The following is a 27,637-nucleotide window of genomic DNA, read 5'->3' on the forward strand; positions in this document are numbered from 1 at the left end:
TACTGTTTCATGAGAAACTATTTGTTCTGTAAGCCTTCACCTGAAGTACAATAAAATATAAAAAAAAAAAAAAAAGAAAGAGAAAGTACTTATACATTTAAAAATGCCTTATGGACTAAATAAGGCATTTTCCTATACAAAAATCTCAGATGTGTGTGTGTATGTCTGTCTCTTGTATATCTTTGATTCAGTAAACATTAATTGAGTACCTCTCCTCAGTTTAGGCACTCTGAAAATAATATTATTAACTACAGCAATAGTTAACATTTAGTGAATCTTACTATGTACCAGTGCTAAGGAGTTTGCATATATTATCTCAGTTGATAGTCACAGTAAACCTGTATGGTAGGTATCTACTCTCATTACCCACATTTTGTATAGGTAACTGACTTACTGTAGGTAATATAGTGAGTAACACATGGAAACCCAGTCTGACTTCATAACCTGACCTTTAAATATGCTCAGGTGTCAGCCAACTATAGCCCCTGCAGCCTGCATTTGTAAGGCCTGCTGCATATTTAAAGGGTTGTTTTAAAAAGGAGAGAAGAATATCGGATGGAAATGTATGTGGACTGCAAAGTATGAAACATTTATCATCTGGCCCTTTACAGAAAAAAACTACTTACCTCAATATAGATGATTAACATAGAATCCCTGTTCTCAAGAAGCTTCCTATCTAAATAGGGAGATGAACACAAATATTTTTAAAAATCTATGTCATGAGGCAAAGTGTGATTAGTGATGTTATAAAGATGTAAGCAAGAAGCACAAGGGATTTAGAAGGGTGCAGTCATTTGCAGCGAGAAAAATTCGAAGAAATAGCATTTGAACTGGTCATGAAAACAATTTAAGAATGACCAGAAATCTTAGGTATAGAATTCTGCATAATCAGAGTGCTTGACAGATTATAAAAAATGTTTTATGCCTATCATATCTTGCTTGGAATAGGTGACACAGTGTCAAGATCTCTTGGCATTTTTTTCCCTTTTTTTTCTGACTTGCAGAATTATTTAGAACAGAGCATTAAGCTATATGCTTCTCAGTTTATCCTTTAGTAGAATGTGACTAAAAAATCGGTTCTGATAGCCAGTTATGCTGCATTTCTCAAAGGGATCGAAAGCAAATCTGATAGAAGGTGCTTCCCCACCACTGCCCTCGAGCTCATTCCAACTCATAGCGGCCCTGTAGGACAGAGCAGAACTGCCCCATAGGGTTTCCCAGGAGCAGCTGATGGATTCGAACTGCCAGCCTTTTGATTAGCAGCCAAGCTCTTAACCACTGTGCCACCATAGCTCCAGAGGGTGCTTAGGTGCAAGTAGTTTTTAAGCTATAGAAGTGTGAAAATGATAGTGCATTAGTTAAATAAACCTTGCTTTTTTATTAATTCTTAACTGTCACTGGATAGATGAAACTGAAAACCAATGTTTACTTTCACAGTAATTGCAATTTTTGCAGTAGATTTCCTATTTATAAGAATTTAGTATGTAGTTTTATAACACATTTGCAGTAATTTGGGAAAAGCAATAAATAAATGCAACCATGCATTTGAAAACTTTTGGCAAAAGTAGTCAAGGTAATATAGGATTGCTTATTAGGAGATTTTTTAATTGAATTGAAGAAATGACATAGGATTGGCATTATTATTATTACTCAATCTTTCATTGAAAACAGTGCAAGGATATAAAAAATGAATATCACCCTGAAAGATTTGTACTTTTCTAGATTAAGCACACAAGGAAGTATTAAACCACATTGGGGGTATGTCTTTCCTGCTAACATAATTTAGAATATGACAAATAATTAACAAAATGGTTGGATATTTGGGAATTTTTTTCAAAGAGAAAAAAGGATAAATTACTACATGTTGACAGAAAATTATTCCAAACACCAAAAATGAAAGAGAGAGGAGGCATAACAATTCTCTAATTTTGTAGTTTTTGTAGACTGACATCTGTTATAAGAGTCATAAGTGTTATGTCTATATTAACATGACATTAAAAAAGAATCTGATAACAGCTTCAAGCTACTTCTTTTTCTGAGTATCATTAATATTAATATGTAATCATTTAATTAATGTGTATATGAGCAAATTATTATTCCCTGGTCTCTGTGGATATGTAATTTAAATGTTTCTCGTTTGATTTAATGAAATCTCTTCCTTGAACATTTTTCATAGCCTGAAAAGAAATATACATTAGTGATAAATTGCAATTTTAGTTTCTTTATGTCAGTGCAGATATTTTGGTTGGCATTGATTTTATATTAAAATATGTGTTTTAACATATTTGATGGCATTTTCTGTAGTTTGACAAAAAGACTAATACATATTTTACTATAACAACTGTAATGTGCTCTTACCTATTTATCAACACATATTCTCTATTTTCTTGTTGGAATTAGTTATATAATTGAGTAAAAAATGACTGGCCACAGATGCATAGAAAAACACTTCTGTAAATTAATGCATTTGCTATACCATTTCTTAAGAAATGCAGTTCTGTCTGATTGAAATGAATTGTCAGTAGGTGTTTAGAGTATGTTAAGAAGATTAAATAAAAAGGGAGGAAAAGAATCATTCTGAGGAGGTTTGAATGCAGCCTTTGTATTGAGACTAGAAAATAGTCTGTGCCCTTTATCTAGTCATGTCATTCTTAAAAAATAATGGGGAAAAAATGGTTCCACACAGCTATATTTTGATGGAATTAATGTTGCCAATGCAAACTAGATTTTAAAGCTATTGCTTTTTTTAGTAAAACATAATATGTTGTTGTCAAGTTTTATGTTTAATTAGTTTATTTTAAATTAATCGAATCTGTTTTGTATCAGGGACTACAGGTAAGAAAAACTTCCAGAAAAAGACTTCAATTTGTGAGTTTTTGAAGCCCATTGCTCTTTCTCCTTTCCTTCCTCCTAGTGGCTTCCAGAAGGTAAAAGCTCAGTGTCTTAGTTATCTAGTGCTGCTATAACAGAAATACCATAAATAGGTGGCTTTAATAAACAGAAATTTATTTTCTCACAGTTTAGGAGGGTAGAAGCCTGAATTCAGGGTGCTGGGTCTAGGGGAAGGCTTTCTTCCTCTGTCAGGCTCTGGATGAAGCTCCTAGTCTCTTTGTGCTTCTGCTCCTGGGCAGTCTTCATATGGCTTGGCATCTCTCTTCCCCCATCTGTGCTTCCTTTGCTAGCTTGTTTACTCTTTTATATCTCAAAAGAGAGTGATTTAAGACACACCCTACACTAATCCTGTATCATTAACATAACAAAGGCAGCCCATTCCCAAATGGGATTATAACCACAGGCATAGAGGTTAGGATTTACAACACATATTTTGGGGGGACACAATTCAGTCTATAACACTCAGGCTTTTTTGTTGTTGTTGTTGTTGTTGTTGTCGTTTTACTTGTCACTTTAAAATCTCTTTTGCCTGTGGAATGTAAAACAACACATTTTTGCAATCTGCCACCCAATTTCCCAATTTAAAACAGACTTGAACACAGTTTTCCCTAGCAGCACTAAATGGAAGAATTCACTTTCTCTTAGTGGCCATTACATAGGAGAGTAAGAGCAATACAGTCAACTGTTTCCTAAATTAATTAAAAGAGATATAATTATAGATATTTAAAGTGGTAAATATTCCAAAAGTCACTTTTCCTGCACTTTGAATAAGTCTATGCTATGGTTATAGTAGCTTAACTCCAGTGTACAGAAATGATGGGCAGAAGCCATAGTCCACCATGTGAATAAGACACATCTCTATAAATAAGAGAGCTTTTGTATTTTTGTTACATGATGGTAAACAGCTGTAACCACTAGCCAGCGTGCCCTTTTTGGCTGCTGGCTTTATTTTAGCATTTTAAGCAATTGCATCCTGTTTGCCTCTGGTGCCTGGCATTCTTAGATTAAAATTTTAAATACATTCGTATCAGCCGCTAACACAGAGCTCACTTATACAACCCTGAATCTATCCTGCTACACCTGCTCTTGAATCCATTTGTTTTTTTAGTAAGTTCAATATGAAATAAATCTCTGTGCCCTGTCATGCTGGCGTGAAAGAAAGCACATACTATTATAATGGAACTTGATCAGTCTACTTAGGTGGGCTTAAGTGGTCGGTTGAGGCCTGTTAATGGATATGAGATGTTATTACATCAAAGTCATTCTCAATAAAAATTTGCTATTGTTGATAATTTTAAGAGTTGTTTTTGTTTTTTTGTTAACAAAGTCTGGAGACAATGAGTAGGAAGAAGGGCTTGATTGTATATCACTTTGATTTCTTTTAAGTGTTAAAATTCCATCAGCTAGCAAAGAAAAATATATACTATATATTATGAGGGCTTATATAAGAAAGTTATATATGAGGGCAAATTCTATGTATGTGTTTGCCATAAAAGAAAGAGAACTTTGAAAAAGCTACATTTCTCCTTATACCAAATTGTAGCCATTCGTATCAGTATTGACTAGACAGTTCTTAATGTTATAAACTTGAAAACATATACACTCAAGGAGAAATTAAATATATTCAGACAGAACAAGTTTCTTCCCGAGTTCAGAAGTTTCAGGTAATCTGTGACTCATACTTTATTTAATTTAAGCTGTTTCCTCATACAGCCTTACAATTGGTCTGAAAAAGCCTTGATTTAATAGAATGCTGTCTTTGTGTTTCTAACTTGTGATAAGCTTAGCCTTTGTTAATTAGTTAGAGGCTTCATTGAAACCCTTCAAGGTCTAGCCCTCTCATCAAGAGAAAAACCTCTGCTTTCCCCATTCTTAATAATCTTTTCACCACCTGTTTGTCGGTTTGTCTTACTGTGGTGGCTTGCACGTTGCTACGATGCTGGAAGTATGCCACCAGTATTTCACATACCATCAGGGTCACCCATAGTAGACAGATTTCAGCAGAACTTCCAGACTAAGGCAGACCAAGAAGAAACTCCTGGCACTCTATTTTCAGAAATTAGCTAGTGAAAACTTTATAGATCATGACTGAAGACTGTTAGGTTTAGTGCTAGAAGATGAGCCCCTTAGGTTGGAAAGCACTGAAAATACACAGTGGCCACAACAGTGGTCTCAAGCATGCCAGCAACCACAGGGATGGCACAGGGCTAGGCGATGTTTCACTCTGTTGTACATGGGGCTGGTATGGGTCGGAGCCAACTCAACAGCAGCTAACAACAACAATATTTAGTAGTTTCTAGAATATTATGCTTTTTTATTTTTAATCTTTAAAGAGCTTTTCTCATTTATTCTCTCCAGAAAATAACCCCAGTGGACAGTAGCATTATTTTTAATTAATATAAGACAAGAAAAGAAAGGGTTAGAGATCATGTTAACTTGATAACAACGTCAGAGATCCAAATTTTCTGGATTTAATTTCAGCTAGATCATATTATCTTTCTGGTGATGCCAAATTTATTCCTTCTATTTGACATAAATATTTTTAAAGTAAAATTTAAAAATGTAAAGCAATGAACACTATTATTGCTTTAAAACCTGGAAAGTAAAAAATGTAAACAAAAAAATTACTGCTACGCATATGTGTGTGTGTGTGTTTATATGTATGCATATTCTTTTAGCTTTTTTTTGAACATTTTATTGTACTTTAGGTGAAAATTTACACAGCAGATTAGTTTTCCATTCAATAATTTGTATATAAATTGTTTCATGACAGTGGTGGCAGTCCCTGCAATGTGTCAGCACTCTCCCCATTTCCACCCTTGGATTCCCCCCGTTTCCATTTGTCGGGTTTCCCTGTCCCTCCCTGCCTTCTCATCTTTGCTTTTGGGCAAATGTTGCCCTTTTGGTCTCCTATAGTTTATTGTTCTAAGGAGCACATTCCTCACGGGTGTTGTCTTGGTCATCTAGTGCTGCTATAACAGAAATACCACAAGTGGATGGCTTTAACAAAGAGAAGTTTATTTCCTCACAGTAAAGTAGGCTAAAATTCCAAATTCAGGGTGTCAGCTCTAGGGGAAGGCTTTCTGTCTCTGTCGGCCTTGTTATCGGTGTTCCCCTGGTCTAGGAGCTTCTCCATGCAGGGACCTCGGGTCCAAAGGATGCGCTCTGCTCTGGGCACTGCCTTCCTTGGTGGTATGAGGTTCCCCTGTCTCTCTGCTCGCTTCTCTCTTTTATATCTCAAAAGAGATTGCCTCAAGACACAATCCAATCTTGTAGATTGAGTCCTGCCTCACTAACACAACTGCCGCCCATCCTCCTTCATTAACTCCATAAAGACAGGATTTACAACATACAGGATACCAGGAATCATGGCCCAGCCAAACTGATACACACATTTTTGGGGAGACATAATTCAATCCATGATAGGTGTTATTGTTTATTTTATAGGCCAGTCTATTATTTAGCTAAAAGGTGACCTCTGAGAGTGGCTTCAGTTCAAAGTTAGAAGGTTGTCTTAGGGCTATAGTCTCTGGGGTTCCTCTAGTCTCTATTAGACCAGTAAGACTGGTCTTTTTTATGAATTTGAATTTTGTTCTATATTTTTCTCTCATTCTAACCAGGACCTTCTATTGTGTCCCAGGTCAGAGTGGTTGGTAGTGGTAGCTAGGCACCATCTAGATCTTCTAGTCTCAGGCTAGAGGAGGCTATAGTTCATGTGGGCCATTAGTCCTTTAAACTAATCACTTCCGTGAGTCTTTGGTTTTCTTCATTCTCTTTGCTCCAGATGGGAAGAGACCAATAGTTGTATCTTAGATGGTCCCTCGAAAGCTTTTAAGACCTCAGGCACTACTCACCAAACTAGGATGTAGAACATTATGCTTATGAACTATGTTATGCCACTTGACCTAGATGTCCCCCAAGACTATGGTCCTTAGCCTTCAAGCCCAGTACTCAGTCCCATGAGGTGTTGATTATTTCTAAGAAGTTTCTATAACTGTGTCCCCTATAAAAAAACAAAAAAAATAAACCCATTGCCGTTGAGTCAATTCCAACTCGTAACTACCCAATGGAACAGAGTGGAACTGCCCCATAGGCTTTCAAAGAAGCAGCTGGTGGATTCAGACTGCCAACCTTTTAGTTAGCAGTTGTAGCTCACCATAGCTCTTAACCACTGTGCCTCCTATGCACTTTGTTATATATAAGAATATACCTACAGCACATACAAATATGTATATAGAAATACCTACAACTATACCTCTATATGGAGTCCTGGTGGTGCAGCAGTTAAGAGCTATGGCTGCTAACCAAAAGGTTGGCAGTTCGAATCCACCAACTGCTCCTTGGAAACTGTATGGCGCCCTTCTACCCTGTCCCATAGGGTTGCTATGAGTCGGAATCAACTCAATGGCAACGGGTTTTTTTTTTTTTTTGTTATACCTATATATGCATGCGGGTATGCTCCTGTACGACCTCCCACACCTATAGCATATATATCTACCTATGTATCCGAGCACAAATTGTTGTTTGCTATCACTGTTGTTGCAGGATTATATATGTTGTAGTATTTACCATAATTACCCTTTGTTCTTGCATACCTCTCAGCGTTTTCCTTTGCCTTGATCACATTGTGCTGACTTCCCCCATATCGTGTATTCCCTTTCCCTTCACCAGAAATAACACTTGTGTACTATCTAATTAGTGATTCTCCCTCCCTCCCCTTACCATCCGTGGTAACCATCAAAGAATGTTTCTTTCTGTGTGTAAACCTATTCTTGACTTTTTATAATAGTGGTTTCATACAGTATTTGTCCTTTTGTGCTTGACTTATTTCACTCAGCAGTGTCCTCCACGTTCATCCATGTTATGAGATGTTTCACATATCCATCATTACTCTTTATCATTACGTAGTATTCCACTGTGTGTATGTACCATAGTTGATCCATTCATCTGTTGATGGACGCTTAGGTTGTTTCCATCTTTTTGCTATTGTGAATAATGCTGCAATGAACATGGGTGTGCCTATGTCTATTCATGTCACAGCTCTTATTTCTCTAGGATATATACCTAGGAGTGGGATTGCTGGATCATATGGTATTTCTATTTCTAGCTTTTTTTTTCCCCTCCTTTCTTTTATAGACCTGCCTAATCTTTGTCTAAAAAGTGGGCTTTGGCAATGGTTTCAGTTCTGGGTTAGCAGAGTGTCCGGGGACCATAGTTTTGGGGGTTCCTCAGTCTCTGTCAGACCATTTTTTCATGAATTTGAATTCTGTTCTACATTTTTCTCCTGCTCTGTCCAGGACTCTGTTGTGATCCCTGTCAGAGCAGTCATTGGTGGTAGCCAGGCACCATCTAGTTCTAATGGTCTCAGGCTGGTGGAGTCTTTGGCTCATGTGGTCCTTTAGTCCATAGGGCTAATATTTTCCTTGTGTCTTTGGTTTTCTTCATTCTCCTTTGCTCCAGATGGGAAGGGACCAATAGATGTATCTTAAATGGCCACTCCCAAGCTTTAAGACCTCAGAATAACATTGGCTGTTGGTTTTATATATATGCCCTTGATTATGTTGAAGAATTTCCCTTCTATTCCTATTTTGTTGAGAGTTTTTTTCAGGAAAAAATGTTGGATTTTAAAATCAAATGCCTTTTCTGCATCGATTGAGATGATCATGTGATTCTTTTCATTTGTGTTATTTTTGTGGTGAATATGTTGATTGATTTTCTAATGTTGAATCATTCTTGCATACCTAGTACAAATCCAACTTGATCATGATGTATTATTTTTTTTTTTTTTTGATATGTTGTTAAATTTTATTGGGTAGAATTTTGTTGAGAATTTTTGCATCTATATTGATGAGAGATATTGGCCTATAATTTTATTTTGTAGTGGTGATTTGCCTGGCTTTGGTATCAGAGTTATGCTGGCTTCATAGAATGAATGGGACCATTCCTTCCTTTTCTAGGTTCTGGAATAGTTTGAGTAGAATCGGTTTCACCTCTTCTCTGAATGTTTGGTAGAATTCCCCAGTGAAGCTGTCTGGGCCGGGTTTTTTTCTTCTGTTGGGAGTTTTTTTTATGACCTCTTCAATTTGTTCTTTTATCATTAAGCATCTTTCAATTTTCTACCTCAGTTTGTTTTAGTTTAGGTAGGTAGTGTGTTTCTAGAAATTTGTCCATTTTTTTCTAGGTTTTCAAATTTCTTGGAGTACAGTTTTTCATAATATTCTGTTATGATCCTTTTTATCTCAGTTGGTTCTGTTGTAATGTCACACATCTCATTTTTTATTTTGTTTATTTGTATCTTCTCATTCTTTTCCTTTGTTAGTTGGGCCAGTGGTTTGTCAGTTTTACTGATCCTTTCAAAGAACCAACTTCTAGTCTTTTTTATTCTTTCTATTGTTTTTCTGTTTTCTGTTTCATTTATTTCCACTCTAATCTTTATTATTTCCTTCCTTCTGGTGACTATGGGCTTCTCTTGCTGCTCTTTTTCTATTTGTTTGAATTGTAAGGTTAAGGTATTGATTTTGGCCCTTCTTTTTTGCGGTGTGCATTTATTGCTATAAATTATCCTTTGAGCACTGCTCTGGCTGTGCCTCAAAGGTTTTGATATGTTGTGTTTTCATACTCATTTGATTCTAGGAATTTTTTTTATTTCCTTTTAAATTTCTTCTATTAGTGATTTCTAAGCAAGGTGTTATTCAGTTTCCATGTATTTGATTTTTTTCCCTTGTTCTTCCTGTTACTGATATCTACTATTACAGCATTGTGATCAGAGAAGATGCTTTGTTGTATTTCATTGGTTTGGAATTTATTGAGGCTTGCTTTGTGGCCTAAAATGTGGTTTATGCTGGAGAATGATCCAGGTGCATTGGAGAAGAATGTATACTGTGCTGCTGTTGGGTGGTTGTTCTGTATAAGTTTATGAGGTCAAGTTGGTTGATTGTGTTATTTAGATCTTCTGTGTCTTCGTTGAGTTTCTTTCGAGTTGTTCTGTCCTTCATCGAAAGTGGTGTGTTAAAGTCTCCTCTTATTATTGTGGAACTGTCTATTTCTCTTTTCAATACTGTTAAAGTTTATTTTATGTATTTTGGAGCACTGTCATTGAGTGCATAAATATTTATTATGGTTATGTCCTCTTGGTGGATTGGCCCTTTAATCATAAAATGTTCTTCTTTGTCTCTTTTGATGGATTTTGACTTAAAGTCCATTTTATCAGATATTAATATTGCTACATATGCTCTATTTTGGTTATTGTTTGCATGATGTATTTTTTTCCATCCTTTGATTTTTAACCTGTTTATGTTTTTGTGTCTAAGATGTGTCTCTTGTAGGTAACATATTGATGGCTCATCTTTTTTTCATCTGTTCTGCCAGTCTCTGTCTCTTGACTGGTACATTTAAATTTACGTACAGTGTGATTATCAATAGATACGAATTTACTGCTATCATTTTGTTATGCTTTTTTATTTGTTTTTTTGGTGGTATTTATGGTTTCTTTGTTCTGCTTAGTTTTCTGTGCGGAGTTCTTTTTGTTTATAGATTTTCTTTTCATTTCCTTCATTGTTGTTGATTTTGTGTTTACTGGGTCTTTATGGTTTTCTTCTTTATTTTGGTGAGTAGGTTTATTTATGTTCTTTGTAGTTACTCTGAGATTTATCCTCCTAAGTTTAAAACAGTTTTTTATTTCTTAATATCACCTTGAATTCCTCTGCATACAGAAGTTCTATAACTACCATTTATTCCCTCTTTTTGTTTTGATATTGTCATTTGCAGATTGACGTGTCTGGTTCCCTGTTTTCAGTTTTGTAGCTTTATTTTGGAGTCCTGGTGGCATAGTGGTTAAGGGCTCAGCTGCTAACCAAAAGGCCAGCAGTTGAAATCTACCAGCTGCTCCTTGAAAACCCTATGGGGCAGTTCTACTCTGTCCTATATGGTCACTATGAGTCAGAATTGACTTGACAGCACCTAACAACAACTACAGCAGCTGTATTTTACTTTTGAGAATTATTTATCTGGGTTGGTATCTGGGTGATGCTATCATGCATTTTTATCTCAGGTTGTTGTCTGATGTCATTGATTCTCTGTCCATATGACTCCCTTTAATATTTTGTATAAGTTGGTCTGGTTTTTACAGATACCCTTAATTTCTGTTTATCTTGGAACATCCTAGTTTTGCCATCATGTTTGAGAGACAGGTTTGCTGGGTATATGATTCTTGGTTGGCAATTCTTGTCTTTCACGGTTTATTGTGTGTCATCCCATTGCCTTATCGCCTGCATGGTTCCTGCCAAGAAATCAGAGCTTAGTCATATTGGTGTCCCCTTGTAGGTGATATTTCATGTTTCCCAAGACGCTCTCAGAATTCATTTTTTGTCTTTGGTTTTGAAAAGTTTAATTATAACATGTCTTGGTGACTTTCTTTTGGGGTCCATCCTGTATGGGGTTTGTTGAGCTTCTTGAATGGAAACCTTCATCCTTCATTGTATTAGGGAAGTTTTCTGCCAGCAAATCTTCAGAAATTGTCTCTGTGCTTTTTTTTTTTTTGTCTCCTCCTGTTCTAGAATTCCAATTATGCATAAATTATTCCTCTTGATAGTGTCCCACATAACTCTTAGACTTTCTTCATTCTTTTTTCTGATTGTTCCTCAGACAAATTATTATCAAGAAATTTGTCCTCTATTTTACACTTTCTTTCTTCCATTGATTCATTTCTACTTCTGTGTCTTTCCGTTGAGTTATCTATTTCTGACATTTTCTTGTTAATCTTCTGAATTTCTAACTGCTGTTTTTGTATGGTTTCTAATTGTCTATTTATTTTGTTCTGGTATTATTTTCCTGAATTTTTCTAGGGTTTTATCTGTTTTCCTTGATTTTGTTTGTTTTTCCTTGATCTCTTTGAGGCTTTTATACATAAGTCTTTTGAATTCCTTATCAGATATTTTCATTATCATTTCTTCCTCAGGAAGGTTTTCTGCCCCTTTATTTTGGTCACTTGCTTGAGCCCTCTTGTCCTATTTCTTTATATGATTTGATGTAGTCTGCTGTCTCTGAGGCATAAACTTGTTATTTATTTATGATTTTTTATTTTATTTTGATATGTCAGTGTGGGCAGGCTGGTTTTACTTTACTGATTGCTTGACCTTGTGGCACAGGAGCATTCACCTCCTGTCTCCAGGTAGGCAGGGCAGCTGCAGGCAGGGCAAGCCCGTGTCGCTGTTCACTGTTTGTGTGAGACAGCTGAGGGCATGCTGGGCGGGCACTGGCCACCATCTGTTGTTGGTCCAGCAGTGCAGGAGTGCTCACAGTCTCTTTGCCAGCTCAGTGGGTTGGCAGACGAGGGGTAGGGCAGGCGGCCAGGAGGCTAACCAAATGCAAGGAGACAGGGTGGCTGTCTAGAGTCCACTTGGGTGGGGGACCTCCTGCTGACACCTATGGATCCATTACTCTGTGTGCGCCAGCCACTCTGATGGTCTAGGACCCTACTGGTGAGTGACCTTGTGTCTGAATCCTTCCCTGCTCTGTGGATGCTGGGATCCCTGAAGCTCTCACCTCCTCTCTGCACTTTCCCTCCTTAGCTCCATTTCATGTCCTGCTCACCTTACTTCACTATGGGTATGTCAACACAGTTTCTCTGTCTCCTGTTGGAGTTCCATGAAGTTACCTTCCTGTGTTCCTCAACCAGAATCACTGCTGATTTTGTCTCAAGCTGGCCATGCTGTGCTGAGCCGGCTGGCAAGGAACCTCCGCTTCGTATCTCTCCTCATTTACTGTTTTTGTTCAGTTTCTACTTCCAATCGGTGTTTAATAGAATTCTTTTTTCTTTAATTTGATGCTTAGGGTTCCAGGATTGTCATCTGTTTCTGTTTAACTTGGTTTCATGGATCTTTGCTGTAGAGGGACACATGGTTTGTCTGACTAAGTTACCATCTTGGCTCCTCCCCGTTTTTAGCTTTTTTTAATGCATTTATTTTTTAAGTAAAGGTGTTCACACTTTTTATATGGTTGCAAATCCTGTATTTTCATTTACCATAGTATTGTTGACATGCTTTCTTGTATATTTTTCGAAGACATCATTGTAATTGGTGTATATTATATAAATCCACAGTAATTTATTTATCTGTTCCCCTTTTGGAATCCCTCGATGGTACAAATGGTTAACACAGCCACTAATCAAAAGGTTGAAGGTTCAAATCCACCCAGAGGTACCTTGGAAGAAAGGCCTGGTGATCTACTTCTGAAAAATCAGCCATTGAAAACTCTGGAGCATCATTATACTCTGATAAATTGGGGTTGCCATGAGTTAGAGTTGAATTTACAGTGACTGCTTAGTTGGTTGGTTGTTCCCTTTTAAGGCCTTGTAGAGAATTTCTGCTCATATGTGACATCAAAGCAAATTTTAAATAGATTAGAGAATTAAAGGCAAGTGGAAAAAAAACAAAATATAGGTGAATTTCAGGCCTATGTATATGAAAGGACTTTCAGGGATTAAAAACAATGGAAGAAGTCAAAGGAAAAGGATAAGATTTGACTACTCATCTAAAAAATTCCATGTGCCAGAAAATGCCACAAACAAAATGAAAAGTCCAGTGATAAGACTGACATAAAACATTGTCATAAATTGAATTGTGTCCCCCAAAAATGTGTGTCAACTTGACTAGTCCATGATTCCCAGTATTGTGTGATTGTCCACCATTTTGTCATCTGATGTGATTTTCCTTTGTGTTGTAAATCCTGCCTCTGTGATGTTAATGAGGTGGGGTTAGCGGCAGTTACATTAATGAGGCAGGACTCAATCTACAAGATGAGACTGTGTCTTAAGTCAATCTCTTTTGAGATATAAAAGAGAGAAGTGAGCAAAGAGACTTGGGGACCTCATACCACCAAGAAAACAGTGCTAGGAGCAGAATGTGTGCTTTGGACCTGGGGTACCTGTGCCTGAGAAGCTCCTAGACCAGGGGAGGATTGATGACAAGGACCTTCCTCCAGAGCTGACAGAGAGAGAAAACCTTCCCCTGGAGCTGGCGCCCTGAATTCGGACTTCTAGCTTACTAGAATATGAGAGGGATAAAATTCTGTTTGTTGAAGCCATCCACTTGTGGTATTTCTGTTATATCAGCACTAGATAACCAAGACAAATATTTTTAATAAATTTTAGAGGCAACATTTAATATTCATTAAATTGCAAGTACTCTTAAAAACCATTAAGAAAAATACTAACACTGTAGGGAAAAAATTAGCAACAATTTTGTTCAGAGAATTTTCTAAAGTAGAAATAGCAAATAAATTAAATTCTTCAACAAAATGGTAAAATAACAACAAAAGAAATAATGCCTTTTTTTTTCTTTCTATCAAATTGGGAAATATTTTTTTAAAATAATATTCAGTGCTGGCTTGGGTATGGTTAGTCACGCCATGTTATAGATTGGATTGTTGGCAGGACTGTGGAGAGTGACACACATTCAAAGTGGCATGGTCAGCCGCCATCTTTGAGTGGGTCACCACTTATTGTCTCCTACTTGGGGTCAAGATACCATGGGCAACAGATTTGGTTGCTATTCAGTGTGTATGCTGCCCTCATTTACATCAGCAATTACTGAACTAGTCCAAAGTGGTTCGAAGCCCTGAATTTTCCCAAAAGCTGCTAGCAAATCTCTCTTCTATTCTTGATGCCAAAAGTGAACCAGTCACATGCAATGTAAACTGTATTTTTTTACTGTGGTTCACAGTCAAACAAGTGTGAAAATTATTGCCTTAGACCAATTAGGTTTTATTCACATGGTAGGGAGCTATTTCTGGTCAGTGTTCCTTGGGGCTCATGAGCTAAGCTACTTGGAGGAGGGTGAATTCCTGAACAAAAAGTGAAGTTCTGTTAGGAAGAAGTAGGGGATGGATGATGGGCAGCCAGTTAACAGTGACCACCACAATAAAGAAAATGAAACATAAGTAGGGAAAAACAACATAGTCTTACGTGTTTCTACTTAACACACAAGGGTAGCATGAACACGAAAGGATGCATGGGGCTGTCATATTAATTGTGCTGCCGGCTTCATGACCTCTGAGAAGTAACCTAATTTCTGAGCGCTTCAGCATCCTTGTAGGTAAAAGGAAGATGATAAATTGTTATAACTGTCTTGAACAGGACTATCAAAAATAAATTAAGCCAATATGTGAAAATTCTCTGAAACTGAAAAAAAGTGCAATATATCTTATTATAGTGTCGGTAATGATCACAGATAGCAATAACAAGGAATATGAAAATAAAAGTTAGTTTTAAATGAAATGTTTAATTTATTTTTGTCTTTTGTTATTATAATGTGTAGAAACATTTCAAGCGAGATACTTACAAATGAATTTTATTATCTATTTGAAGTTAATATACAATATGAAACCTACAAAATAGTGACTAGAGGGGTAGACTTAACCACTACTTTGTTCTAGCAAGTAAAGCGTGCCTAGCATAATTTCCAATTCCATCAGACTCTGTATTTCATGTAAAAATTAACCATAAATTCTAATGTTAGTTAGTAACTAAAATATAGATTCTATAGTGTTTGTTACTCTCAAAGATAGTGCAGGAAATTAGATTCAGCTCCTTGGAAGAGTATACAGTGAAATTATAACACAATAACAAAAGCAAGGATAATATCTCCTTTCCTGCCATGAACTATTTAGGTGGTAAAGAAATGGCTGATGGATGGATCCAAAGCAGAATGCCTAGATATTTCTGAAGAAGCAACAAGAAGAATAGAGGTGTCCAGGCAGCTTACGAAGTATTTATATACTGTTGCCTAGGTGTTTGAGCTCTTAAACTATTATCTAAGAGACTGGTAAAGTTCTTAAATAAAGGCAGAACTCAAGTAGTATTGACTATTTTGCATCTTAAAGCAGCACAATTGGTGGTATTCTTAATCTCAAAACTTACCCGTAATATTGATTTTGTGATGCTAGATGGTAGGCTCACCAACTAACTTTCTAGCTATTTCTTGTAGTATACTGTGGAATCCCTGTTAAGTTCAATACTTTACATATTAAATTCATTCATTCAAGTAAGCATTCATTGAGTTCAGGATGAGAATGATGGCAGGATGACTACTGGGGCTGCTGGTACTTTGTATATTGGTCTAGCATACAGTACTAGGGAAATCTCTGCTCTGATCCCTGCTTCAGTAGGCCAAGATGTGTGTCTGTTTTATTAACAATTTGTGTAGCACTTTAGCATGGTGCTACACTTGATTAAGTTGTCTTCTCTTGATATTCCCGTTTAACTGTTTTGTTATTGTTTCTTCAACATGACTCTATTTTCATTTTTTTCCCTGTGGCATAGCCAGGATTTCTAGTTATAGTTCTTCTATCTTATGGTATTAGGATTGATCGTGAGTCTAGCATCAGGAAACCCAAAGTACGCCTTCCTGATTTAGCATAATTGGATGATAACAGAAAAAGTACAAGTAGCCTTCAATCCAACATGAAACATCTCATTCCTAACTCCCCAACTATGTGCTAATCACAGAAACAGCTATAAAATTCCCCCAAGGTAAAAGGGACTGTAGCATGGCAATGACAACTCTGTCCCATGAGGTCCTTACTAGTGGCATACCTGCTCCCTCAACCACCTCTTCCTTTCAGGGATTCTTAAGGAATAAAAGCCTATTCCCTTGAGGTCCTTCCCTCTCACTATTTCTTTTAAGGATATGTGACATGTGGTGAAGAATAAGAGAAATATAAGAGTGGAATTGCCATTTTTATAAGGAATCGAGGAAAATGGGGTTTGGGTTTGTCTCTTTGGTAAATTTGATTAAATTAATCCTTGTCGTCCTCTGCTTTCCATTCTCCTATTCTCTTGTTTTTTGCCAGTAAGATAAGCTGTTTGTTCTAAGATCCTTTGGGATTTGGGCTGGAAGAAGTTTCTAAGTTAAGAGAAAGTACTAAATTATTAAAAACAAAACACAAAAAAAAAAAACTTCCCCAAATCTCCATTGTTGTTGTTGTTGTTAGGCGCTGCGGAGTCATTTCCAGCTCATAGCAACCCCGTGTACTACAGAATGAAACACTGCCTGGTGCTGCGCTATCCCCACGATCATTGCTGTGTTTGAGTTCGTTGTTGCAACCGTGTCAGTCCATCTCATTGAGGGTCTTCCTCTTTTTTGCTGACCCTTTTCTTTACCCAGCATGATGTCCTTCTCCAGGGACTGGTCCCTCCTGATAATGTGTCCAAAGTACCTGCTTCTAAGGAGCACTCTCGTACTTCTTCCAAGATAGATTTTTTCATTCTTCTGGCAGTCCATGGTATATTCAGTATTCTTTGCCAACATCGTAATTCAAGGACCGTCAATTCTTCTTTGGTCTTCCTTATTCATTCTCCAGCTTTTGCATGCATATGAGGTGATTGAAAATATCATGGCTTGAATCAGGCACACCTTAGTCCTCAAAGTGACATCTTTATCAACACTTTAAAGAGGTCTTTTATAGCAGATTTGCCAAATGCAATGCGTCATTTGATTTCTTGACTGCTGTTTCCATGGGCATTGATTGTGGATCCAAGTAAAATGAAATCCTTGACAACTTCAGTGTTTTCTCTGTTTATCACGATGTTGCTTATTGGTTCAGTTGTGAGGATTTTTGTTTTCTTTATGTGGAGGTGTAATCCATACTTTAATCTTCATCAGTACATGCTTCAAGTCCTCTTCACTTTCAGCAAGCAAGGTTGTATCATCTGCATATCGCAGGTTATTAATGAGTCCTCCTATAATACTGGTGCTGCATTCTTCTTCATATAGTCCAGCCTCTTGGATCATTTGCTCAGCATACAGATTGAATGAGTATGGTGAAAGGATACAACCCTGATGCACACCTTTCCTGATTTTAAACTGTGAAGTATTCCCTTGTTCTTTTTGAACAAGTGCCTTTTGGTCTATGTACAGGTTCCTCATGAACACAATTCAGTGTTCTGGAATTCCCATTCTTCAGAATGTTATCCATAATTTGTTATGACCCACACAGTCAAACGCCTTTGCATAGTCAATAAAACACAGGTAAATATCTTTCTGGTATTCTCTACTTTTAGCCAAGATCCATCTGACATCAGCAGTGATATCCCTTGTTCCATGTCCTCTTTGAATCTGGCTTGAATTTCTGGCAGTTCCCTGTCGATGTACTGCTGTAACTGCTTTTGAATTATCTTCAGCAAAATTTTACTCGCATGTGATATTGATGATAATGTTTTGATAATTTCTACATTCTCTTGCATCACCTTTCTTTGGAATGGGCACAAATATGAATTTCTTCCAGTTGGTTTGCCAGGCAGCTGTCTTCCAAATTTCTTGACATAGGCGAGTGAGCACCTCTAGCGCTGCATCAGTTTGTTGAAACATCTTAATTGGTATTCTGTCAATTCCTGGAGCCTTGTTTTCGCCGGTGCCTTCAGTGCAGCTTGGACTTCTTCCTTCAATACCATCAGTTCTGGATCATATACAACCTCCTGAAATGGTTGAACTTATAGGACCCTATGCAATTTGATTAATCAAAAAAGACTTGGCAGTATCCCCTTTATGAGCAAGCTGTCGGTGGAACTGGAACCTCTTGGCAAAGTAACTTATGTATGTTTATAAAAAGCTAAGTGACTAAATTTGTTTCAGAAACATCAAGAATGACTGCAGGAAGCCTTCTGTTGAGTGGCATGAAGCAAAGCAAACCTTTTTTGTCTTTTTTCTTCTGACACTTTTGCCTGCCTTATCCTGAACTGCATAACCCACTAAGATATTACATATTTTCCATTAGCCATTCTTTTAGTTCCCTATCCAGTTAAATCTGTCAGAATATCATTGAGGTCAGTGAAGCATGAGAGCCCAGTTGCCTTTGCAAGTCATTTCTGTTGCTAGTAAAAGCAGCAAGCACCTCATAAGAATGCTGCACATTCTTACAGTGTAATATGCTAATTCTTAAGAATGTTACTAACACTGCACTGTGTTTCATATGATTGAATTTAGAATTTTTCACTCAGCTGGTTGAAGGCTTCAAACTGGCAGTGTTAATAGTCTTTCAAGTTGTTGTTTAAGTAGAGTGGTGATGGAATTCATATGGCAGGCGACAGTTGCTCATTCAAGTCTAAGAAGAGATCTCTTATCAGCCGCAGTGATTGAAAACAAGTAGCCCAGATGTTCGCTTTTTAATAGTATATCTTTCCTCCACATTTTAAATGAGAATAGAGCTCAGTCATTAAATGAGGATATAAATATTAATGTTGTCATTGTTGAAATCCCAAAGAACAGACCTCACATATTTCTGTTTTTTTATTTTTTTAATGGCCATCTTTTGTGTTCAAGTAAAATCAAGAAAGCTCCCACATGCCTCTAGAAGTCTCAGCACAGCTAGTTAGCTTTCAACCTTTATCTTATTTTACTCTTGCCTCCTCTAACAAGTCTCAGTGTACTAAGAATTTAATAAGAATCATATTTGGCCACACAGTGCTGAAGAAAATGTAAGCAAATCCCTGAAGTCCAGATAGTCTTTGTGAATATGACTTAAATATACAAATCCCTTACTGTGATATGAGCAGGAAGTTTGCTTGTTTAGGACAGCTAGCTGCTATCTGTGTTTTCAGTACAGAATAGGGTTTGGTCAAGGCAAGGTAATGACAGCAGAATGTCAGAACATACAAATGTTCTTCAGTTTGATCATTTGATGGATATGTTGAAAAAAAAACAAAAGCTGCTAATTGTTCAGTTGCCTGTGGTAAACAGTATGAATAAGATATACTTAGAGTGAAGTGCTCACTTGATATATTTTTCAGAGAATATGATATTTGGGCAAATAATTTCTTTCTGCATCAAACTGGAGCCTCCTTCTTGAGAATTGTTTAGCAGAATTGACCCCTAGATAAAGAGCTAAGTTTTTTTTTATTCTTTACAGGTGTATTTTTTTTTAATTTATTTTGTTGTTGTTGAGAATATACACAGCAAAACATACACCAATTCAACAGCCTCCACATGTACAATTCAGTGACACCAACCACATTCCTTGAGTCATGCAACCACTCTCCCCCTCCCCCTCTGAGCCACTCCTCCCCCGCCAACACAAACCCACTGTCCACCAAGGTTCCTATCCTGTCCCCCAAGTTGCTGCTGTCAGTTGGATCCCACATAGACGGTTCCTAAAAAATCACAATGCTCAAAGTAAACCCCCTTCACCAGTCAAGCCCAACTATTATTAGGCCCAGTATGACTTCAGGGGATATTCCTGGCCTAAGGCCCAAAGATCACCTCAGGGCACTAGTCTCAGGGACTCATCCACCCTCCATGGCTCCAGAAAGTCCGGAGTCTGTGGGAGCCTGAAATCCCATTTTACATTCTCTCCCCCTACATACATGGGTTCTTCCACGGAATCCTTGATCAAAATGCCCAGCAATGGTAGCCAGGGAACCATCCAGCTTCTCCCCCACCCGCCCCACCCCAGTTCCATGGCACAGGAGGCAGCCATTCATGGAGGCATTCAGCCACACATTACACATCCTCCTCCTTCACTGCTCCAGGCAGCTAGAGACCAATTGCTGTGCCCTACATGGCCATTTGCAAGCATTTAAGACCCCAGGTACTATGCAAGGAAACAGGAGATAGAACGGAAGCACTAAACGCATTACCGGGGCAGTCATCTGGGATGTCCCATGTAACTATGACCCTAAACCTCCAAACCAAGGACCCAAACCCCATGAGGTGCCCGGCTGCACACAAGCAGCCCCAGGAGCTACTCTCTTTGTCTGTCATACCTACAGATACATCCATCACACAACCTTTGCCAATTCAACCTTCCACAGATGTACAACCCATCGACAGCAATTACAGCAATCAGCTATGCAGCCATACCCTTAATCAGTGCTATTTTTCCATCACTTTCCCTGCTCCCTTCTGCACCTAGTAACCACTAATAAACTTTGGTCTCTGTACATTTGCCTTTTCTTATTTTTTTTATCAAAGCCCTTGTGGTGCAGTGGTTAAGAGCTACGGCTGCTAACCAAAAGGTCAGCAATTCGAATCCACCAGCCACTCCTTGGAAACCCTGTGGGACAGTTCTTCTGTGTCTCCTGTAGGGTCACTATGAGTCAGAATCAACTCAACGGCAACGGGTTTTGTCTTTTTAGAAAAGTGAGGTCATATAATATTTGTCCTTTTGTGATTGGCTTATTTTGCTCAGCATAATGTCTTCAAGCTCCATCCATACTGTAGCATGTATCCAGACTTCATTTTTCCTAGGCTGAGTAGTACTCTACTTTATGTATGTACCACATTTTGTTTACTCATTCATCTGTTGATGGGCATTTAGGTTGTTTCCACCTTTTGGCTATTGTGAATAGTGCTGCAGTGAACATTGATGTACAAGTCTCTTTTTGAGTGTCTGCTTTCAAATATTTTGGGTATATACTGAGGAGTGGAATTGCTGGGTCATGTGATAGTTCCATTTTTAGTTTTTTGAGGAGCCACCACACTGTTTTCCACAATGGCTGTACCATTTTGCATTCCCACCAGCAGTGGATAAGGGTTCCAGTTTCCCCACATCCTTGCCAAAATTTATTATTTTCTGTTTATTTGTTTTTTACCTTAGCTATCCCAGTGGAAGTGAATTGGTATCTCCTTGTGGTTTTGATTTGCATCTCTCTGATGACTAGTGACACTGAGCATATTTTCATGTGTCTGGTGCTCATTTGAATGTCCTCTCTGGTGAAATGTCTATTCAGGTCCTTTGCCAATTTTATGATTGGGTTTTTTGTCTTTTTGTTGGTAAGTTGTTGAAGTTTTATATATATCTTGGTTATTAGATTCTTATCAGATATATGGTTTCTGAAGATATTCTCCCAGTCAGTAGCTTGTCTTTTCACTTTTTCTGTAAAGTCTTTTGATGAACCAAAGTTCTTAATTTTTATGAAGTCCCATTTATTTGTCTTTTGCTGTTTGTACTTTTGTTATTATATTAGATAATCCCTTGTTGAAAGCTAGGCCAGACAGTGTTGCCCCTGTATTTTCTTCTGAGAATTTTTAGGTTTTAGTATGCACATTTAAGTTATTACTCCATTTTGATTTTTTTGTGTGTGTATTGTATGAGGCATGGGTCCTGTTTCATTTTTCTGCATGTGGAAATCTGATTCTTCCAAAACCATTTATTGAAGAGATTCTTCTTTCCCATTGAATGAAGTAGCACCCTTGTCAAAAAATCAGTTGACCATAGATGTGTGGGTTTATTTCTGGACTCTCAATTCTATTCCATTGGTCCATGTGCCTATTGTTATGCCATTATCAAGCTGTTTTGATTACTGTAGCTGTATACAAAAAAACCATTTCCGCTGAGTTGATTACGACTCATAGTGACCCTATAAGACAGAGTAGAACTGTCCAATAGGGTTTTCGAGGGGAGCTGATGGATTTGAAATGCCAGCTTTTTGGTTAGCAGCCTGAGTTCTTAACCACTGAGCCACTAGGGCCCCATATATTATGTTTTAAAATCAGAAAGAGTGAGTCCTCCTACTTTGTTCTTCGCTTTCAACATTGTTTTAGCTATTCGGGGCCTCTTACCATTCCATATAAAGTTGAGGATTGGATTTTCTATTTCTGTGAAGAAGGCTGTTGGAATTTTGATTGGAATTACATTGAATCTATAGATCGCTTTGGGTAGTATTTACGTCCTAACATATTAAGTGTTCTAATCCATGAACATGGAACATCCTTCCATTTATTTAAGTTTTCTTTAATCTCTTTCAGCAGTGTTTTATATTTTCATTGTATAAGTCCGTCACATCCCAGGTTAGGTTATTCCTAGGTATTTTATTCTCTTAGATGCTATTGTAAATGGAATTGTTTCCCTAACTTCCTTTTCAGATTTCTCATTGCTGGTATATAGAAACCCAACTGATTTTTGTTTGTTGACCCTGTAGCCAGCAACTTTGTTAATTTCTTCTATTCATTCTAGAAGTTTTCTTTGGACCTTTGAAACATTTTCTATATATAGGATCGTATCATCTGCTAATAGAGATATTTTTAACTTCTTTTCCAATGTGAATTTCCAATCTTGTCTTATTGCTCTGGCTAGGAGAGCTAATATTTTTTTAGAATTACTCCGTGTCAGGCATTGTGCTCAGCATTCTACAAGGAATATCTCGTTTTATCCTTAAGATAACTCAGTGAGTTTTTGTTGTTGCTGTTGTTACATACTGTGGAGTCAGCTCAGACTCATAGTGACCACATGTACAACAGAATGAAATATTGTCTGGTCCTGTGCCATCCTCACAGTCGTTGCTGTGCTTGAGCCCATCGTTACAGCCACTGTGTCAGTCCATCTCATTGAGGGTCTTCTTTCTTTCGCTGACCCTCTACTTTACCGAGCAAGATGTCCTTCTCCCGGGACTGGTCCCACTTTATAACATGTCCAAAGTACGTGTGATGAAGTCTCGCCATCCTTACTTCTGAAGAGCATTCTGGCTGTACTTCTTTCAAGACAGATTTGTTCATTTTTCTGACAGCCCATGGTATATTCGATATTCTTTGACAACACCATAATTGAAAGGCATTAATTCTTCTTTGGTCTTCCTTATTCACTGTCCATCTGTAGCATGCGCATGAGGCAATTGAAAATGTCATGGCTTGGGTCAGATACACCTTTATCTTCAAAGTGACATCTTTGCTTTTCAACACATTAAAGAGGTCTTTTGCAGCAGATTTGCCCAATACAATGCATCTTTTGATTTCTTGACTGCTGCTTCCATGGGCATTGATTGTGGATCCAAGTAAAATGAAATCCTTGACAACTTCAGTATTTTCTCCGTTTATCATGATATCACTTATTGGTCCAGTTGTGAAGATTTTTGTTTTCTTTATGTGGAGGTGTAATCCATACTGAAGGCTGTGGTCTTTCATCTTCATCAGTAAGTGCTTCAAGTCCTCTTCACTTTCAGCAAGCAATGTTGTGTCATCTGCATATCACAGGTTATTAATAAGTCTGCTTCCAATCCTGATGCTGCATTCTTTTTGATATAGTCCAGCTTCTCAGATTATTACCTCAGTGTACAGATTGAATAAGTATGGTGACAAATACAGCCCTGACACACACCTTTTTGATTTTAAACCACGCAGTAACCCCTTGTTCTGTTTGAACGAGTGACTCTTGGTCTATGTACAGGTTCCTCATGAACACAAGTGTTCTGGAATTCCCATTCTTTACAGTGTTATCCATAATTTATTATGATCCACACAGTCAGATGCCTTTGCATAGTCAATAAAACACAGGTAAACACCTTTCTGGTATTCTCTGTTTCAGCCAAGATCCATCTGACATCAGCAATGATATCCTTCATTCCACATCCTCTTCTGAATCTGTCTTGGATTTCTGGTGGTTCCCTGTCAATGTACTGCTGTAACCACTTTTGAATGATCTTCAGCAAAATTTTACCTGTCTGTGATATTGATGATTTTGTTCAATAATTTATACGTTCTGTTGGATCACCTTTCTTGGGAATAGGCATAAATATGGATCTCTTCCAGTTGGTTTGCCAGCCAGCTGTCTTCCAAATTTCTTGACATAAGCGAGTGAGCACCTCCAGCGTTGCATCAGATTGTTGAAAGATCTCAATTGGTATTCCGTCAATTCCTGGAGCCTTGTTTTCACCAATGCCTTCAGTGGAGCTTAGACTTCTTCCTTCAGTACCATCAGTTCTTGATCGTATACTGCCTCCTGAAATGGTTGAATGACAACCAGTTCTTTTTGATAAATAGTCACTCTCTGTATTCCTTCCATTGTCTTTTGATGCCTCCTGCATCATTCAATATTTTGCCCATAGAATCCTTTAATATTGCAACTCGAGGCTTGAATATTTTCTTCAGTTCTTTTAGCTTGAGAAATGCCGAGCATGTGCTTCCCTTTTGGTTTTCTAACTCCAGGTCTTTGCACATGTCATTATAATACTTTGTCTTCTCAAGCCACCCTTTGAAATCTTCTGTTCAGCTCTTTTACTTCATCATTTCTTCCTTTCGCTTTAGCTGCCCTACTTTCAAGAGGAAGTTTCAGAGTCTCTTCTTACATCCATTTTGGTTTTCTCTTGCTTTCTTCATGTATGACGTCCTTGATGTCGTCCCAGAACTCGTCTGGTCTTCAGTCGTTGTGTTCAACACGTCAAATATATTCTTGATATGGTCTCTAAATTCAGGTGGGATATATTCAAGGTTGTATTTTGGTTCACGTGGACTTGCTTTAATTTTCTTCGGCTTCAACTTGAACTTGTATGGGAACAATTGATAGTCTGTTCTGCAGTAGGCCCCTGGCCATGTTTTGACTGATGATATTGAACTTTTCCATCATCTCTTCCCACAGATGTAGTCAATTTGATTCCTGTGTATTCCATCCAGTGAGGTCTGCGTGTGTAGTTGCCATTCATGTTGTAAAAAGATATTTGCAATGAATAAGTCATTAGTCTTGCAAAATTCTATCATGCAGTCTCTGGAGTTGTTTCTGTCACCAAGGCCACATTTTCCAACTACCATTCCTTCTTTGTTTCCAACTTTTGCATTCCAATCACCAGTAGTTATCGATGCATCTTGATTGCATGTTTGATCAGTTTCAGACTGCAGAAGTTGGTAAAAATCTTCAGTTTCTTCATATTTGGTTTAGTGGTTGGTATGTAAATTTGAATAATAGCCATATTAATTGGTCTTTCTTGTAGGCATATGGATATTATCCTGTTACTGACAGCATTGTATTTTATGATAGATCTTGAAATGTCCTTCTTACCATGAATGCGGCACCATTCCTCTTCAATGTGTCATTCCCAGCATGGTAGACCGTATGATTATCCGAATCAGAATGGCAAATACCAGTCCGTTTAAGCTCACAAATGTCTAGGATATTGATCTTTATGTGTTCCATTTCATTTTTGATGACTTCCAATTTTCCTAGATTGATACTTCATACATTCCACGTTCCAGTTATTTATGGATGCTTGTAGATGTTTCTTCTCATTTTGAGTCATACCACCTCAGCAAATGAAGGTCCCGAAAGCTTTACTCCATCCACGTCATTAAGGTCAACTCTACTTTAGGAGGCAGCTCTTCCCCAATTGTATTTTGAGTGCCTTCCAACCTGAGGGGTTCACCTTCTGTCACTATATCAGACAGTGAATGTTTCGCTGCTATTCATAAGGTTTTCACTGGCCAATTTTTTTAGAAGTAGACTGCCATTCTTTCTTCCTAGCCTGTGTTAATCTAGAAGCTCTGCTGAAACCTGTTCACCTAGGGGGACCCCACTGGTATTTGAAATACCAGTGGCATAGCTTCTAGCATCACAGCAACATGCAAGCCACCACAGTATGACAAACTGACAGACAAGTGGTAAAACTCAATGAGTACGGAACTATTACTAATCACATTTTACAGATTAGTAAAGTGATATTATTAATCCCATTTTACAGATAATAAAAAATCGAGGTGAAGTTAAATGTAACTTATCAAAAGTCTCACGACTTAAGTTGGGATAAGTAAGTGATTGATAGAGGATTTGAACATTTGTTTTTGTGATTACAAAGCCTATGCTCTTAATCGTTACATGCTACAGTCAGGGTACTATATGAATAGACATTTGCCTTAGTATATTTTGCTTGATGTCTCTCCCTGCTCTGGAGTCAAATACATCCATGAGTCTCAGAAATTGGCACAGTCCTTGTAATGGCGATTAGGTATGATGGCAGCCAGCAGCTGTGACTATTGAAGGCAACTCACAGGAAGGGGATACAAAACCTCACTCTACCTTTCTGAACCTCTTTGGGAGGCTAGAGTCCCAAAGACTCTAGATTTTTCTCAACTGGCAACCTTGTTCCAAACTTGTTTATATAGCTATTCTGGCTCTCTGAATTTTGTGTTCTGGATGGACAAAAGGAGTTCTGCCTCTTTCATAAGTCAGGGTGGTAGCAGTTGCTGAGTAGCAATTAAAGAAAGACAGTAAATGCAGAAGAATCTCATTTCATAGACTAGGACCCAAAATCCTTTCCACTCTTGAAACATTTTTCTTCACAGCAAAACCTTTCACTCATGGCAGATGTTAAAGTTCTCAAGCATTTTTTCTATTGAGTCTACCGAAGACTAATGTTTCTAATTGAGCAGCTCCAGGGCTAATGTCTCTTGTCTTTTTGTCACATGGAATGATGGCGGAAGTAATTCTTTTAAATGGAGCTGTTATGAATTGACTAGCAGGGAAGAGAGCTTCTCTAGAGGTGCTTGCTTGCAGCTGTGCAGATAGTCTTTTTCAAAGAGCTGTTCTTCTGGCAGAGAGCTGTAAGTCCACTAAGGAGCCTACGAGTCTCATCTACCCTTAGCAAAGAGAATGACTTATAAAACAGGATTATTAATAAAAGGAGGTAGTCTTAAATGGGTTCCCTGAAATAATCAATAATGGCCATATTCATTCAGGTTGAACTGGTTAGTAACTTATGTAAACCCCAGACTGGTTTGCAGTGATTCTTTACAAATGAATAGTGCTGACTTATGTGTGACTTATACATGTAAAACATTCTCTTGATGAAAGGTTGGTACAGTGTATATTTTTAGAGCACTAAAGCCTTAATAGAATGGCAAGGTTCTCAATTGATCAAAGGGGTTATACTTAAATACTTTTTTAAAAAATAGGCATCAGTTAACCATTGTCATAGGGCAACATTTGTAGTAACTGTTAAATGGGAGACTATTTTGTCCTGTAAGCCTTCATCTTAACTGAGAATAACAGCACA

At 37.7% G+C, this 27,637-nt stretch overlaps 1 protein-coding gene across 12 annotated transcripts in view; it reads left to right on the top strand.

The window, feature by feature from the left end:
- FUT8 (fucosyltransferase 8) overlaps window positions 1–27,637 on the top strand; it is a 361,848-nt gene that overhangs the window by 299,903 nt on the left and 34,308 nt on the right. For 9 of the 12 annotated variants that reach the window (XM_023726291.1, XM_023726296.1, XM_023726298.1 and 6 more), the window contains one exon: window positions 2,827–2,835. The exons of the other annotated variants lie outside the window; for them this stretch is intronic. In XM_023726291.1, the coding sequence (XP_023582059.1) occupies window positions 2,827–2,835 (9 nt within the window). The remainder of the gene's footprint in view (window positions 1–2,826; window positions 2,836–27,637) is intronic. 12 annotated transcript variants of the gene reach the window in all.

Source organism: Trichechus manatus, unplaced genomic scaffold, assembly GCF_000243295.1.
Source record: "Trichechus manatus latirostris isolate Lorelei unplaced genomic scaffold, TriManLat1.0 scaffold00010, whole genome shotgun sequence".
Taxonomy (NCBI): domain Eukaryota; kingdom Metazoa; phylum Chordata; class Mammalia; order Sirenia; family Trichechidae; genus Trichechus; species Trichechus manatus.